We start from the raw sequence: 18,523 nt of genomic DNA, 5'->3' as shown, positions 1-18,523 counted from the left end.
GAAGCCAGCTGGAATGATTAATTCCCTTCTATCTCATTTTGGGGTGTTAAATGTAAAAGCAAACTGCTTCTCATGGTCAAAAATCAACCTCAGAGATACTAGGAAAGGAAGCCATGCCTTATTTTGGCGTAATGGGCTACCAGCTCAGCACAAATAACTGGGGGCTTTGTTCTCCCATCTTCTGTCTGGGCTGTTCATTTCTATTTCCTCCTGGCAAATTTTTTATAATCTTTAAAGTCAAGGCCTAAATGTCACCTGAGATATGGAGCGCTCTTTGACTTCCGTGGTAGGTAGATTTATCAACCCATCCTTTCCGCTTCTTCGGCACTTTCTTCCTGGCATTATAACTTTGTGATTATCATTTCCAGGTTGTGCCGAAGTCATTCAGTTGGAAATAGGGGGGAAGTTGTCTCTTCCCTCCCGCTGTGGGCCCTGTTCCCACTAAGCCTTGTTGATTTTAATTGACTGCATGTTGATAGGAATCACCCATTCTGTATGCCCAGCCTGGTTTAAGTCTGTATGCTAAGGTGTCTCCCAGCTGTCACTCCTCACCTCCCCCCACTTCCCGTGAAGCAGTTTGGAAAATTCTTTATCAAATGCAGTTTGCTGATGTACTCCTGGTCCCCAACAACCCTGTCATTGGCCCAGCCAGTGGGGTAACCCCAGGCTCAAAGCCAGCTATGATTTGACCCTTTGTAACTCTGCAACTTCAACTTTTGACTTCCTGCCTTGCTTCTTGGGCAGCACGACAGGGAGCTCATTGTCATTCCTCAGGCATGTGCTGTTTCTTGCTGTCTCATTTTAGCTCAGACAGTGAGCTCCTGACACAGCTCCCCTACCGGGGGAGGGGGGTTGAGGGGCCCTCTGCTTTGCTTCTTTTGGGGAGACTTCAGGACCCCAGGAACCTTAACCTTCATATGCCCTGAGGCTTACTCAGCACTTCCTCCTTGGAACTTTGAGCTACTAAGCCCGAACCTCCCCTTTCCAGTGGCAAATGAGTACTCGAGATGAGCTTTTCCAAAGGCTGTAATTGTTTTTGGGTAATTGGAATAGCAGCGGCATTAGAACTCTGCCTTTTCCTCAGGATTTCCCTTCCTGTGAGAACTCATTTGCTCATCTGTAAAATGATGGTATTCTTCTCCTCCCCAGAGAGGCTGAAGGAGAATCAAGTGAGATACCAAGGCTGCCTAAAACTTAGGTCTGCAGCAGATAGTTCTGTGTGTTTGCTTGGACAAGAATGAGCCCCGTATTTTTCAGTGTGTTTATGCTGAAAATTAAGGTTTTTGTATCCACAGAGGTTTCATTGGAATTAATGTAATATCTGGCTGCTTTTGAGTTTCAGCAGCAGAGTTGAGGCCTTGCAACAGAGCCTAAAGTACTTGCTGTTTGACCCATATAGAAAAGAAGTCTGCTCACCCAAGGGCCACCTGCATATATTCAGTTTACAGGAATATGTGCAGTTCCCAGTTCCTTTCAGGCACGAAGAGCAAGCTCGAGGGAGGCTTCCTTGCCCTGCATCTGATTTCTAGAGTTTTATCTCAGACCTGGTAGAGTGATCAATTAGGGGTGTGGCGAGGAAGGTGTCCCAACAAGGTTTTAATGGGTTATTTGAGATCTCGGGCTTCATTGAAATGTGAAGGGAAGGTTGACACCTCTTTCGTATGGATTGTCATTCAACATACAACTCTGGTGGGCATTTTGTTTGTTTGTTTGATGTTTGGGTTAAATACTTCGTCATGCATCCTGTCTTAGATATAACACTGTTTTTGGCAGCATCTTGGACTCTCCCCTTCTCGAAACCAGCATCCTCCTGCAAGCTGTGACAACATAAAATATAATGAGACATTATGGAATGTCTCAACGCTTCTGGTTGAGAAAACACTAATGTAGACTATTCCATCATGAAGTATGGGTTATGCTAAGGTACCTTCCACATCCTAAAGTTTTTTTTTTTCTGTTAATGCAAGAAACTTCAGAAGTAGAATCACCTTCCCTGGGTAGTTTCTGCTTGTCAACAAGTTCGTCTCCACAAGTCTCAGAGCCAATAACAGCCCAGCCTGAGCCTGGGAGAATGTAGTTAAACAGCGGGTTTACTAACCTAGCACTTGAAATAAAAAAGGCTACATTTCTCTAGGAGTTTAATATTTACTTGAGTACTGCCTGCTTGTTTAACATGTTGATTTTGTTAGTTTGAACAGGAAAGGAATGGTGTATAACGCACACACACACACACACATACACATTATATAGCCCAGGCTGGTCTCAAACTTGTAATGAAGTTGAAAATGATCTTTAACTCCTGATCCTTTTGCCTATACCACCAGAGGGCTGAAATTATGGTCATGCCCAAATTGAAATAGATATATTAACAGAAATATTAACCTGAATTCGTGACACCATGTTTTTCGGATCCCTTTTGTCTTAGGGAAGAATAATTGAGCTGTTGTTTGAAGCAGACATAAAATCGTCAAGGTCATTCAGGGCTCCCACAGGTGTTTAATTATGAACAGTCAGGGATTGGGGGGGATGTCCTTTTATTGTTTTGTCATTCTCATGGTCAATTTAGGCAGGCAGGCGCCCTTGCATAGCTGAGAAAGATGTAAAGGGTAACAGAGTGGAATTCTTATCTTTGATGCAAAGGAGACGTAAATCATCAGAAGGACACATCTGCTTTATTCCTGATGGCCTTCAGGTAGTGTAATGAGAGGTTCTTTGTCCCAGCTGATTCTGTGGTCCTTGAACCCCCAAATGAACACACGGACACTAATTTAATTATTAAACTGTTGGCCAGTCGCTAGGGCTTCTTATTAGCTAGCTCTGGACTAATTATTAACCCATTTCTATTAATCTATGTATTTCAACATGGTCTTTGCTTATCTGAGAATGCCTGGCATGGCCTTTCTTCCCAGGCTGACATTGTGACTCCTCTCTGCCTATACTTCCCAGAATTCTCCTCCTCTGGTAGCTCTGCCTATCCTTCCTGCCTGGCTGCTAGCCACACAGTGTTTTATTCATCAACCAATAAGAGAAACATATACAGCAGGACTTCCCCCATCAGCCTTGTAATCTCATTCCTGTAAGTTTTAATCAGGGCATTACTAGTGCCAGTTCTTCTGCTTGGGCAAACACATTAATCTTAGAGTTGAAGCAAGACTGCCCATTTGTCCACAGTCTTTCCTGGCAAACTTCTGCATGTGGCTGTACACTGACCTTCCCAGTGTCCACCTGAAATGGGCTGGCTCTTTCCTGTATGTCTCAGTTTGCTCATGTCTAATCACCCTCCCAGCTCCTGATCCACATACTAAGATAGGAATCTGTCACAGCTCCACTATGGTTTGAAGCTTGTGCTAAGGGAGAAGAAGCCAATCCCAAACATGGCAGTGTGTCATGGGTTTATAGCACATCTTAATGTGTCAGAGGTGGAGTTCCCTTCATTTGTGTCCATAGCATTGACTATCTTTGTGATTAAATTTGATTACTGTAGAATCATCACTCACACCTTTTATTCATTTTTAAGAGTGACTCATACTGCCATGTACTTAGTCTTCACTTTCAATCTGGAATACTACACAACTGTGTTTTTTGACTTACTAAACTAATGCTTACCTTGATCTTAATTTATAATTAAATTTCAATTTCCACATTGTATACGACTTTAAGTCCATAACTTTTTTTTGCGTGTTGTGTTGTCCATTTGATAAGTTGCCTAGGTGAACACATGTAGACCAGTACTTCGGTTTTAATGTTGCAGGATATTTCTTGTTGAGTCTTGGAAGATGGATTGCTCATTTTCCTGTTGGTGGAAATGTAGGGGCTCTATAGATTCTGGGCAAACAAGAGCCATGATTCAGTGAACATCTCTCCATACATCGGCTAGGGCACCCAGGAGAGAGCTTCTCTGGAAATGTATTACAGTGTAGGAGGTAGCCACAGCCATCCTCAGCAGACTTTGCCATATTGTAGCCCCATTTGAGTCCCCACTCTTGGGTAAGGAGCTTGGTCTCTCTGTGTCCCTGATTTCATATAGTCTTTACTCACACATAACTGACTTGAAACCTGTCATGTATTTGGTGGGTTTTGTATTGGTTCACTTTTTGTTTGTATGAATAAAATATCTGACAGAAGCAGCTCGGTGAGGCAATATATATATATATATATATATATATATGTATATATATATATAATTTCCCTAGATATGAAAATGCAGATTAGCTATTAGATGAGTGGCTTTTGGCAATGTCATTATTTCTAAACTTCATATGTGTAATTCAGGGATCCCTCTAATTAAGAAGTGGCATTGTATTGTTCATCCAGACACCACCAGTTCTGAGTTTTGTCACTTTCACGGTGGATATACAGGGGTTATGGATCATTACTTTCTGGTTTGTTGTGTCCATTGAGGACTGTTCCTAACTCTGTGGCTACTGCTCCCTTTGGTGAACTTTATTCTTCTTCTTCCCTCTGTGTTTGAACTTTCATCAGTGTGGGCTAGAGATTTCTATAGTGAATACCATAAGGTCTAAACATCTTGATATTGGACCAATGAAGCCAGAAATACTGGTGCAAATATTGATGGTTAATTCAGCAAATTGTGACTGAGTATTAAGCACCTGTGAGTAACTATGTATGTTGATGGAGAGGAAGATGCAGAGTGACTACAGCTACCTTTTAAGTGTGTGTGTGTATGTATATGTATATATATATATATATATATATATTTGATCTTAATTGAGTTGATCTTTTTAAAATAGTTTTTTTTAAACCATACATTTTTGAATTCAAAGACTATATCCTTGATGTTGTTTGGTTTGACTTGGCATGCATAATGGATTCTGTAGTACATTTATCATTACTGTCTTTCCGTCAACAAAGAGTGTTGAATTAAACTTCACTCATAACTAGAATACACTTGAATGTATACTTTTTTTTCCATGTGCCTTCTCGTTACTATGGGTGATGTGTGGGCCCCTGGGACTATTTGGCTGACTCCTATCCATGCCTACTTGGTCCTCTTCATACACAATGGCCATTTAAATGGAAATGGTCAGCCCTTAGAGAAACCTGAAATGTGTATTATGTAGATTTTTCAGGACTGGACAAGTGGGATTTGTTTCTTTAACTCCAATTATCAAAAAGATTGACCCTTTGCCCTCTACATTCTAATTGTAACCCTTCAGAAACAGAGGTTGTTTGTACAAGATAGTTGAAAAAAATGGGGCTGGGTGCCAAGTGGACTGTGTCTCAGTAGAAGGAGGTAGCAATCATCAACTGCATTTCTCTCTTGTGTTCCAGGCGTCTGTGGAGGCTTCTGGTGAAATTGCATTATGCAAGACTGGATTTCCTGAAGATGTTTACAGTGCAGTCTTGCCAAAGGATGTGCACGAAGGACAGCCTCTTCTCAATGGTAATAATCTTAAAATAATTCTTGTCTATGTATTGTCCATGCTCTTCAGAAGGTCTCTGATTCATTTCTCTGGCACAGCGAGAGCGGGGTTTTCACAGCATAGTGACTTTACCTACAGAGAAGCTAATGTATTTCTTATGTACATTGTCGGAAGGCTCTTGGCCTTGTGAAATTTTCAAATTTCTTCCTCGTTCAGTTTATATGAAGAAACTTCACACAACTCCTTTTTCTGCATATATTTTACTTAGTCTGAAGAATGGTTGCTTATCAGACATCTGATTGTAAGGGTCAAAAATTACTTCCTTGAATTTCAGAAAGGAACTCATAAATATTAACTCTGATTAAGACATGTTCAGTTTTAATATTTGGCAAAATTACTAGAAAGATTGTGTATGTGAAACATATGTGAATCTGAAATATAGACTCATTTTCCATGTAAATATGAACAAGTTCATTATGATTACTGTATGAGAACTCTTGCCAACAAGTCTAGTTTGAAATCAGAAATCAAACCCATCTAAGGCAGAATTTAAAGCCCCTTCCTTTAGGTCCAGTGAGAAACAAATAAAATTTTGAGTAATAGCCTTGTAGCATTGTCATGAACACATTTATCATTACACAATATGTTATTGAAATAAGAAAGCAAGAATTGATCAGTGAGTCGTTTAAATTTTAATTCCTTGCAAATCTTGCACATCTCTAAGGCTGTTGGAGAGTGCTGCATTTAGAAAATCTGTTAACCTCAGCTAATTAATTTGCACAGAGCTCTACCACATAGCCTTAATTGAAGTGTCTCCATAGCACTGACAAACCCTACTGCTCTAATACCTAAGAATACAGGAGGCAGAGGACTTTGAAATGTAAATGGCCTCTTAGCTAGGGAGGCTCTTTGGAGCAACTTAGATTTTATTTTAATTTCTATTTAAATTGTGATTTGCTCCCACCTATGTGGTCTTTCTGAAGCTGATTTCCAATTTTCTCCAAAGCCTCCTCCTGCCCCTGCCTCATTACATGCACTTTTAATGAGTGCATGTCAGTTAGTCTTCCTTAACACCAAGTCACTCTTATCTAGTGGGTAATGGCCGACTTGATGGAGGTTTAATTCAAATCATAGTGCCTCCCTCAGCTTTATCTCAGAGAGAATCTTGAAGACCTGTAAACTTCCCTTGTTCTTTGAATATGTAAATTACTACATAGTCTCCTAGAACTTGTATAGTGGAGTGTGCAAAATATATTGACATGATTCTAAGAAATCATTCTGCCAGCACCCCCCCACCCCCAATCTTAGGGTAATTGTTTGTGATTTTTTTTTAAATTGTATTTTTTTTTGTGTGACTTTTTAAATTGTATGTTTTGCGTGATTTTTTTTTTTTTTTTTGATGACATGACTAATGCCTTTTTTCTAAGAGCCTTTAATTTGGATTTTACAAATAAGCACATAGTTTTTCACCAGAAACCATTGATTTAATGTTAATTACTTGGATATTTTAAATAGCTTTAAAACTAATAGCTCGTTTTCCAGGTATTCGATAATGCTGTTAACACAAGAAGTAGGGCTTAGCTTTTCGCTCGTACCTTTTTAATTTCACTTACATACTTGTGATTTCTCCTGAAGTTGTTATTATGAAAGATTTAAAATACTTTTGGCTTTTTCTCTAGCCATCCATCTTGGGAGTAAAATAACTGATAATGTGTGGTTATGCATATGACATACTATCACTGGTTTTCTATATCCATCTTAAAAGGTGTAAAAGGACAAGCTAGCACATGAAAGCTCAAGACATCAGGTTTAAAACACCCACGAGAGGAAATAAGTAACTTTAGGAAAAGAAGAAAATTCGCTCAAATTTCAAGGAGTCTTAGTGTCACCAGTTAATGTTCCTGTCAGAGAACAGACTTAAGTGATTGCAGCTTTTATCTGTTATATATTTTTGGAATCTTTAGTAGGATAATAATCCAAAACTGTGCTGTTCATGGAAGCAAAATGCCATGCCATAATTTTATGCATGAGTTTGGATACTGCAGTAAATTCATGTCACCTTATACATGCTACATTGCTAAGCCACTGAGGGTGATTGCTTCTGGCCTGTGCTAGTGGCCTGGATTGTTTAAGGACATAATTGTACATGACAGTCTATGACATTTTACCAAGCCACTGGAGTGTGCTACTATATGGAGGTTAATGTTAAGAGTTTCCATCACTGAAGTTCATTGTGCTTTCTCTCATTTGTTGTCTCCCTGTGTTGCAAACTATTCCCTTCGCAATCCTGTATCATTTGTGTCTTTTACAGTTAGAGTCAGTTTTCGTATCCTAGTCAATCATTTTAATTCTGTATTTCACTCTATTTGAAAAGATAAAACATTATTTTTGCTATTTCCTTTAATTAATGTACTGTTGATGACAGTTTTAAAGAGGACAGTTGCTCACCTGTTGCATGCTCTGGTGTCATGGATACATGTGGCATACCACACCCTCATCTGTCGCATGCTGTGATATCACGGGATACATGTGGCATACCAAGCATTGTGAAAGAGTTGAAAATTTGGGCATTTAGAACCAGGGCCACAGATCATTTTTTTTAACAGTTTAGTAGTAATGTTCATGAAGGTGCTTAGAAAATATTAAGCTGTCATTAAAGATGTAAGATGACATTAGAAAGACACAGGGAGGCATCACATGTGGCCTGGACAGTCATTAGAAAACAGCCTGTCCCCAACTTCCCTTTCATTTTCTCCCTTTGTCATGAATTTCATGAGATAACAAACTTTAAGAACTAGATAGGGTCTCCAGTATCTCTTGTAGATTTCATCAGTCTGTGTTTTCGTAAAATTATAGAGGGATGTGCCTTATGTTGGACCTTTGCCCCTCGTGTTATATGGATACTTTGACTCACTGACAGAATCCATTATTATCTAAAAGAGCTATGTAACCCTCAGTTCTGTTTTGTTAGCAAAACCATATTTTTTCTTAGCTTTGTATCTATTTTTGAACATACAGGTTGTTTACAATTTTCTTCTCTGATGTATAGTGCTGCTATGGAGATTCTTGAAAAATTTGATATTTCTTTAGGGACAGCTTCTTCTGGAATTGGTTCAAAAGCAGAGTTTTTGGGTCAAAGGAAAAATAAAGATGTTTGGTGTGTGTGTGTGTGTGTGTGTGTGTGTGTGTGCACATGTGTATGTGTGTATGCCTGCCACATTATGTGTGTGTAGGCCAGATGATAGCTCCTTGCTTTTATCTTGCTCGAGACTATTTCTGTTGTTACTACTGGGTAAGTTGGGCTACCTGACCTTCTAGGGTTTCAGCTTCTCCTCCTATCTCTCTGCAGAAACACTGGGTTTATAGATGCTACTTCTGTGTTTCTTCTCTGAAATCCAAACAAAGGTTATCACCTTGTGTGTCAAGCCCTCTGCCCACTGAACAATGTCTCCAGCCCTGTAGAAATCTTCTTTGTAAAATTTTCTCTCTCTCTCTCTCTCTCTCTCTCTCTCTCTGTCTCTCTCTCTAACTTAAATGCATGTTACTTCATTTAAGATCCTCAGATCCTCATCCCCATGTAATATTGTAATGTTTTCTAGATTTGTTCATTCCTTTCTGGAAAGATTTTAATTTTAATCCTATGAGCTATATATTTGCCTTCATGAATTAGGATCAGATCTGTCATGTTTAGGCAGTCAATTTTACCTTACATTTTCCTATTCCAGTTTCAAAGCACTTATTACCAACTCTCTCATTTTCCAGACAAGCAAATTAGAGCTCTGAGAGATTATAGGCTTGCCCATGATTACATAGCTTCTTAGTCTGCTTGCTGCAGACCTGGAATTAGAACTCAGTGTTGGCTTTTTCCCTCCTAACCTAGTTCTGATGATGCTGATAATTATAAAAAAAAAAAAAAAAAAAGTCCACCACAGAGATGGGGGAGGTTTTAGTCCACATATCCAGAGGTCTCGTGCAAAGCTTGTAGAAGGTCTGCTTCCTCTCTTTGCACATTGATTGACATGATGCTGGGAAGATTTGGAGACCATCACATAAACAACTCCTCTTCCAACAAAAAAAAAATGATACACCTTTTATTTTCACTCTTCGTCATTTGTCCATGCCTACTTACTGACAGAAAAATGTAGGGTTTTTGAAGATAATATTTAACTTATACTCCAATAAGCTGGGAATAATAAAAATAAAAATAACAAAAACCTTGTGAAAGTGCATTCCTTGAAAATAACATAATTACCGCCTTACATTTCTGTCCTGAGTCTACACACCAGCAGCCACCCTAACACTGCAGAAGGTCCTAGTCCTTTCAGAGTGGTTGCCAAGAGGGATGTCCTTGTGTGTTTTGCATTGACTGTCTTCATGCTGTTTTGCCAAGTCAACTCTTCAGATCTGGTTAACATAAATAGCAACTGGCAATTACCATGAATATTTTCAGTAATCCGTCCTGATGCACAACCTCTGGGCAGCTCATGATGATTACGTTCAACTCCATGGGATTTAATTTAGATTAGTTTGCTTGCTGATTGAGCCTGTTCTGCATTAATGTGGGGGCTGAAGGAGGGTAACTCTAGACACCATGACTGAAGTAGTTTTTACTAGTTTAGTAGGAGTATAGGGCTCAAATGCTGTGCTGTTTGTGTGTTAATGTGTGTGCTTACATATTATTGTCTGGGAGGGGTATGTATGTGGGACTGGGTGTGTCTTTGTGTGTAGAGACCATCCTTGAGTATTTGCCTCCATTGCTTTCTGATGGGGGATGTCCTTCCCTATGCTGTGAATATATGTTTCTCTCTTAGGTTGATGAATAAAGCTGTTTCATCCAATGGACAGGCAGGATGTAACCAGGCAGGAAGTATGGGAGGGACTACTGGACTAGGAGAATGCTGGGAAGAGGAACTCAGGGAGTGAGTCTGGAGCTAGACACCATGTAGCTGCTGAGGAAGCAAGAGGTCTTGGCATCAACAGTAAGCCAAGACTATGTGGTGATACACAGATTAATAGAAATGGGTTAATAATTAAGACAGAGCTAGCCAATAAGGAGCCTAAGCTACCAGCCAAACAGTTTATAATTAATGGAAGCCTCTGTGTATTTATTTGGGACTAAAAGGCTATAAGACCAGGCAGGACAGAAATCTTTGTCTACGACTTTTCCACATTGGTGATTGCAGCATAGTGAATTGAGGCCAGAAGGTTGAGGTAGACTGGCTGGTTTGTGCATCCTAGGATGCCTGTCTGTACCTGCTTTTATACTATTGCTTGCTCCAGGGCCCAGCTTTGTTCTTCTTATTGTTTTTATTTTTTTTTTTTTTTTGTTTTTTTTTGTTTTTTGTTGATGAGGCAGGCTTTCTCAGTGTAGCCCTCCCTGTCCTGGAACTCATTCTGTAGACCAGGCTGGCCTTGAACTCAGAGTGATCCACCTGCCTCTGCCTCTCAAATGCTTGGATTAAAGGCAAGCACCACCACTGCCTTCACCAGGCTCACCTTTTAAGAAGAGGTTTTGGAATGGAAAGTTGGCCTATACTTATGTGGCAAGCACTTTTACTGAATGAGATGCCTTCTCAGAAAACCTATTATAATTATTTTGGTAAATTTTGTTTGTTTGTAATATATAAAATGTTTTAAAATATTAGAACTGTAGTTTTATAAAGTTCTTGTTGATAAAGCCCGGTAGGCCATAACAGTTAACTGGCTTCTGATGGATTATGGAAAATGTCACACACACACACACACACACACACACACACACACACACACACACACACGTTATTCTCTGTGCTGTTGATAAGCAGTGGGTGCATGTTATGGTGATCTGTTTTCAAAATGTTCTCATGAGCAGTAGTTCTTTTGTTGTGTTTTTAAAGTCAGAGTCTTTTTAAAAAAGTCATAGGTTTAATTCCATTTTTTTTTTAAGTTCACAGTCTCCTCGGTGTGTGCTTGCTTGGATATCAGAGGACAACATGCTGCAGTTGGTTCTCTCTTTCCAAGCTGTTGAAGGAGTGTCTGTCTCATCTCTGTCACACTGTTTACTCCAGGCTAACCAGCCCCTGAACTTTTGGCTGATTCCCCTGTCTCTTGGTCCACAGGCAGGCTGATATTATTAACACTTTGGCCTCAGAGCCAGATTGCGGGCCTTGGAAAGTTTCTTTTCTTTTCTTTAAACAATACAATTAGCCGTATAATAAGTAAAAGAACGGAGGACTTTGGTTTATATTTGTTTAGGCACTATTTCCCACTTGCAAGTTTTTCAAACCCCTGCTTTCTTAATAGAGAGCTACAAATGAAGACATACTCTGGATTTTACAGGTATTCCTAGCCTTGAGGAATTTGGAGGAGCTGAGGCTGACTCCTTCATCAACATGTAGCAAGGGGAGACATTGTTAAAGACAGCCAGGCATGCGCACTTTGTCTGTCACGTGAAAACACTAACGGCCAGTTTCCCAAATATTTTTATAGATCTTCGTCCCTCATAAGATGAAAGAAAACTCTTTTTTCTGCCCTTGTGGTCAGCATCTGTTAGGGACTATGTGTTTTGGCAGAAATAAATGCCACGAGACAAATGCAGCAGGTAAGGGAAATGGAGACTGTGTGCTTTCGCAGCTTAAGGACTGCAGCCAGGGTGTAAGAGAAAAGTAAGTTAAAATTTGATGTATTGGCCCAACAGCAGGAGATCCTTGAGGGGAATAATGTTAAAAAAAAAAAAAAAAAAACGCAAACAGTAGGTTTTGGGGCCCCAAGGGAGAGTGCCTGGCTGACCGGAGTGGACACAGGAAGGGGCTGAGGTGAAATGAGGTCAGGGTAGTAAGTAACGGGCCACTTTGTGTAAGGCTTTGTAGACTAATGTAAGGACTCTGGCTTTGCCTAAGAAGAGGTAGAGGGTTTTGGAGGGCTTTCAGCACAGGGAGGACATGATCGGACTTCAAAGCAGGATCACACTGGCTGTGACACTGAGAAAAGACAGGAGGAGAGGCCAGATGGGAGGCCAGTGTGAGAGGGTGAGGGGCCCATGGTGATGGCGGCAAGAAGGGTGACTTAGAACTCTGCAGGAAACGTAGGCGCAGCGAAAGTCGTATAACATGGAATTAACCCTTTTAAAGTGATTGGCGCCATGGCACTTAGTCTATTCAGAGTGGTACAAACACCAGCTCTTTCCACTTCCAGACATTTCTCCCACGTCAGAGTAAGGGGTTCTGCCCAAGCAGCACTGCTCCACTTTTATCTCCCAGCCAGCGCACAGACTTTCCAGCCACTTCTCCCACACAGCATAGAACTCTGGGAAATTCTTTGACTCTCTAGTTTGTGTCATCAGAACCTCATTCCTCCTTATCGGTGAATGCTTTGCATTGTGTGGAGCCAGTCACACATACAGTGGCACATCAGTCGTACACACACCACCCACATGTATTCATCCATCCTGTTAATGATTAATGTGTTGATAGACAAAATAGGTGCTTTCACTTTCGGGTCACTGGGAATGCTGCTGGTTTGAACGTGCATACATAACACCTACAATGTTTTTGAGAACCTGGGTTTTTTTTCCCCCCCAAATGTATACCTGATCGTGAAATGAAGAGACTGTTTCTATGTTTACATCATTGCAGACCTATGAAATGCTTTCCATAGAAGCAGTATTCTCCCAGACAAGCACATGTTATTTTACATTTATTTTTATTACAACTATCCTGGTGGGTATGAAGATGCACCTCATTATACTTTTGATTTGCATTTTCCTGATGACTAATGATGTTGGACATCCTTTTTGAATATTTCATTTGTATGTAATTTTGAAGAAATATCTATTCAAATCCTTGGCTCATTTTTAGAAATTTAGCTCTGTCTTTGTTTTAGAGTCATGGGAATACTCATACACAGATAGCTAGATAAAGAAAGAGAGAGGGAGAGAGAGAGAGAGAGAGAGAGAGAGAGAGAGAGAGAGAGAGAGAGAGAGAAGGAGAGAGAGTGATCTCCTAGAAAGCATGCTTTTATTAGATACGTGGTTTGTAGGCATGTCTTGTTTTATAGGCTGTTGCCTTTATCTTTTTGGGTTAGTGTAGCAAAATACTGTAGATTGGATGGTTAATAGCAATAGAAGTTTATTTCTCCTTTCTCTGAAGGTAGAGACATCCAGGTTCAGAGTTTGTGCAGATGTGGTTTCAGGTGATGATCTGCCTTATCATATGAGGCCCTCTTAGCATTACTGTGACCCCCATGGCAGAAGCAGCCATGGAGCTGTCTATGTCAGTATAAGTCATTGCTGTCTAGAGGAGCAGAGCTCATAGAATGAAACACACACACACACACACACACACACACACACACACACACACACACACACACACACCAAAATGTCTATGCAACAAAGGGAATATTCCAGAAGGTGAGAAGACCACTACTGTGGTCTCAATGTCTGTGTCCCTGCACTCATCTCAAAAGTCACATGCAGAAATGCTAACAGTAAATATGGTATCAGGAGGCAGGCTTTGGAAATGGAATGTAATCACAAGGACTCTGCTATTATGCTTTTGGTTAGTGATTTTGTAAAATGGTCCCTGTGATAACTATTCTTGGTTATCAATTTGACTACATCTGGAATTAAATATATCCCAAAAGGCTAGGCACACCGATGAGGAAAATTTTTCTTAATTAAATCATTTGAAATGGGAACACCCACTTTTATTCCAGATCTTTGAAGTGGGGAGATCCACCTTTAACCTGGGCCACACCTTCTACTGGCAGCCTGTATAAAGGACATGGAAGAAGGAAGCTTGCTTTCTTTGCCTGCTTGCTCTTGCTCTTCATAGCAAGTCCATCCCTTCACTGGCATTAACGCCTGCTCTTTGGGATTCTCCAAGATGTATACTGAAGACCAGCTGAGACATCCAGACTCTTGGACTAGGCAACTACTTCCTGTTCATAGATAGCCATTGTTAGACTAACTGGACCACAGCCTATAAGCCGTTCTAATAAATTCTTTCTTTCTTTCTTTCTTTCTTTCTTTCTTTCTTTCTTTCTTTCTTTCTTTCTGTGTGTGTGTGTGCATGCTTGCATGTGTGGGTGTGTATGTGTGTGTGTGTGTGTGTGTGTGCATGCTTGCATGTGTGGGTGTGTGTGTGTGTGTGTGTAAACTAGGAGCCTTAAATACATATGTTATGTGTTTTACCACTGAGTTATATCTCCAGCCCTTCCTTGGGTTTTAGACATAGGGTCTTGTTATATAGGAACTACTGTACTTGTTCTTTACATAAAAGCTAAGCCTGGTCTGGAACTGATGATGCCTGTGCTTTTGATTATAGGTATGTCCACCCATGATCGCATATTTAGTTCTGATGCAAGTCAGCCTATCTACTTTTTCCTCTCATTTTGTTCTCTTTTTGGTGCTCTAAGACTTCAGCGAACAATCAAAGACCAGGGAGACTTGCTGCTGTGTGTCTGAGAATTTTGTGGTATAAACACCTTTTAATATTCAACCTCTGCTTTATTTTGTTTCTGTGTGGAATTTTCTAAGTACATTTCCATATAAAGCTAGTGGGATATGATGGATTGAGAGTATTAGCATGAGAGAAAAATGCATTGAGGGAGGCTCCAAGGTGTCTGGGCACTGAGTAGGTCATTTCTCACAGTGTTGGAGGATCATGAGAGAAGCCAGGGAGATATTCACATGGAATTCTAGGGCTTAGTGGAGAGACCAAGGCTGCAGAATGGAAAGTACTCCATGTTCTTACAGTACAGACAGACACGCACAGAACAGGTCACTCAGGAGTTGATGGGAGGAGAGGAACACTTGAAGAGTCCAGTGTTAAGGAGACCGGTGAGGAAGGAGAAGCCCCAGGAGAGTGTGATGACTTGTAGGGTGAAGAGTGTTTCACAGTGACAGAGTGTTCACATCCACTAAATGTCTGTTCACAGGAGGAACTGAGAAGCTGCCACTGGGATCCACAATGAGAGTTGCTCTTGTCTTTGATGAAAACTCTCAGAGACAATGCTCAAAAGCTTGACTGCCTGTATGTTCTACAGTCAGGTAGAGGAGGGAAGTTGCATAAGGATTGAATTTTCCATGAGACTAAAGGGGAATTTGATTGGAAGTTAGAGAGGAAAGTGGCTACACATGGGGGATTATTTATAAGTGGTTTCTTAAATGTTTTATGAAGCGAAAACTAGTGCAATGGGAAGGAAAACATCACAGTACTGTTGACAGCAGTCAATCAGTTGCTCAGAACATAGACCTGGCTTGGGAAATGAGATGAAGTTGAACTCAGAAATCTGTATTGGTACCAGCTCTGCAGGTGTTTTAAACACTTGCATTTGAACCCACTGCAAGGCCCTTTGATACCGAGCCTCAGATGGTCACAAGTCCTCATTCCAGCCATCTCATTTATCTGAGAAGGTTCCCTTTACAGAAAAGGCAAAGAGGATAAAAATAAAACCTTTGTGGTGTTCCATGATGCAAACAGTATTTTCATGGCTCCAGTATTCTTAACAGATGGTTATCCAGTTTCTACCAGAATACTGCCACCACTCTCTCCTCTGAAGTGGGGAAGAGATCATTCCAATATGATGTCTGCTCCATCTTTGGAGCATTCTGCTAAAAAAGTGATTTCTCAACAAGGTTGACTGAATCATATTTCTAAAAATTTTACCCAGGGTGCCATTGATCCCCACATTGTACTGTGTTGTCTCTTATCCCCAGAGGTCATTTTTTTTAATCACTTTTTTTTTCCATTCTGAAAGGTGTTCTTGAATATTTAACACACAGTAGTTCCTTTTTAAGAAACCAGAGGTTGGTGATCAACAGAAAAGCAAAATCCTTGTGACTTGGTTTCCACATTCTCAGCATACATGGTCATGATTGCCTGGGCTCCCTCATTCTCCTAGGTCTCTGGCTGAACATCTGTTTCTTCAGTGGTGATTCAACACTCTAGATCACTGTCTTCTTTAAAAGCGAGGTTTTGCTCTCAACTGAACAGAATACCATGTGCCCTGATGCGTATGGCAGGGGCATTTCTCTTGCCTTTGAAGCAGGTCTGGCTCTGTCAGCCAACTTCGGGTAGGAATGGAATTATTTACGGTGACGTTATCGTTTTTGGCTCTGGCTAGAGGTGAAATTAACTCAAAACCTTCAGTGACTGTCAAACAAGCTGCTTTCCAAGACTGGTAAGATTTATGTGTTTTTTTTACAAGTGTTATGCTTGTAAGATTTTTTTTTTTTCAATAAAGATCCTAGCTTCACCAATACCCAGAGACTCACGTGACATGCCAGGTGCTCGGTCACTCTAGGAAAAGATGCCTGCAATTATTTTCCAAAAGACCGTTTGAATAGCAAAGCACACAATACTATAACAAGTTTTAGGTGCTGTTAATCAACTTGAAGAAATGAACCCTTTCTTGTTCTCTCTTCCTCTTTTCCCTCCCTCTCTAAGCCAGGAAACTATCAAGAATAGGCTGTTGGATTTCAGCTTACAGCTAAGACTATATTTCAATTCTTGGGCCATGGTTTCCTTAAAATAGAAGTTTGTAATGTCAGGCAATGGAGTGGAGAAAGAGTGTGACCACAGTATGTAGGCAGAAGCAGCAGAACCAGCGTGCCTGAGTTTCTACCATTTCAGACCCTGTTGGAAACCCTTCTTTCCTTTCCTTTTTGGCACACAGAAAATGACCTGGTTTCAGGAAGCACACACATGCTGTCAAAGCAAATGTGACTTCATGACTTTAGGTATATACATGAAGTCCTGAATGTATACGTGACATGGAATTAGAATAAAAAACCAAAATGTATAAAGGAGCAAAGGGGACCAATAGGAGCGGGGGCAAAGGGGTAATATGTTAAACACACACCATGTACTTGGATGGAAACATAGTACCAATGAATATTCATGATGCAACTGATACTAAAGAGCACATGCATTGGTATTATGAAGGCCATTGACAGGACATTCATACCAATAGATGTTTGCCCCCAAAAGTGACAGAATATAAAACAAAGATGGACTCCCGATTGTGCTTGTTGATATAAACACATTTATTTTTCTTTGTAACCATCAGTACCTGATGCTTACAGCAGTCTGAGCTTTCATTTTTACTTTTTTCCCCTGGCCTTTTGGGCTTTGTCTTCTTGGGACAGCCAGTGGAAAATCTCACTTACTTACTTTTTGTTAAAAGTTTTGAATGGTTTTCAGCTTTCATGTATTTATTTATTTGCTTATTTATTTATATGTGTATGTGTGTTTGGTTGTATGCGCTTATGTGCCCTCCATGCATGCTGGCATCCTGCGTATTATAAGAGGGCATCAGATCCCCTGAATCTGGAATTACAGGCAGTGGGTTCTGAGAACTGAACTCTGGGCTTCTTGGAGAGCAGTCAGTGCTTTTAATCTCTGAGCTTTCCCTCCAACCCCTAACCTTTATTCCTATAATATGTTTTGATAATTTTTCCCTTCTCCAGCTGCTCACAGATTCTCCCCAGCAACCCAACTTTATGTATGTGTTCACACTTGGCCCTCTCATGCTGTCTGTCACTAACTTATTTTGGCTAAGCCTTCTCTCCAGCCCAGAAGCTTTCTTTCCCATGGTTGGTTATCAAGTCTTTATAGGTCATACTTACTCAGTTGGAAGGGGAAAGTCATTCATGAGTCCTCTGTAGTGTTTCCTTCTTTAGGTCATCAGGTTTGTTTTATGGATAGCGAACTGTGTTGTTTTGTGTGTTGGATCGTGTTGAAGGGCCGGTTCTCATGGCACCACAGTAGACTTGAGGTTTGGGTGCTCGTGGCATGGCCTCAGGTGAATTCCAAGGGTGATGCAGATAGAGGTGGTGACATTGACATGTGCACAGCTGGCCTTTTTTTTTTTTTTTTTTTTTTTTTTTCAGTAACAGAAAAGATCCTATTCCGTTATTTGTGATTCTGTGTGTAGATGTCAAGCCATATTTGTCCACATATGTAAGATGAGGTGTTGGATGTTGTAGATTTATCTCCTCCCTGCCTTGTATGTAGAAACCACTCTCTGTCTTTAGATAAATGGGCTCTCCCAACAGCTGGATCAAATTATATCTTGTGTATACTCCTAACCAACTTTGTTGATTTTTTTAAGCATTTAAACATTTTAAAATAAGAAATTTAAAATAAAATTTTAAA

General features: G+C 40.3%; 1 protein-coding gene across 2 annotated transcripts in view; it reads left to right on the top strand.

Annotated features, from left to right (window-relative positions):
- Positions 1-18,523, top strand: part of Cdh2 (cadherin 2) — a 213,962-nt gene that overhangs the window by 28,825 nt on the left and 166,614 nt on the right. For both annotated transcript variants that reach the window (XM_051202011.1, XM_051202012.1), the window contains exon 2: positions 5,293-5,404. In XM_051202011.1, the coding sequence (XP_051057968.1) occupies positions 5,293-5,404 (112 nt within the window). The remainder of the gene's footprint in view (positions 1-5,292; positions 5,405-18,523) is intronic.

Source organism: Phodopus roborovskii, unplaced genomic scaffold (genome assembly GCF_943737965.1).
Source record: "Phodopus roborovskii unplaced genomic scaffold, PHOROB, whole genome shotgun sequence".
NCBI classification, from domain to species: domain Eukaryota; kingdom Metazoa; phylum Chordata; class Mammalia; order Rodentia; family Cricetidae; genus Phodopus; species Phodopus roborovskii.
This window is presented reverse-complemented; position numbering and strand designations above follow the sequence as displayed.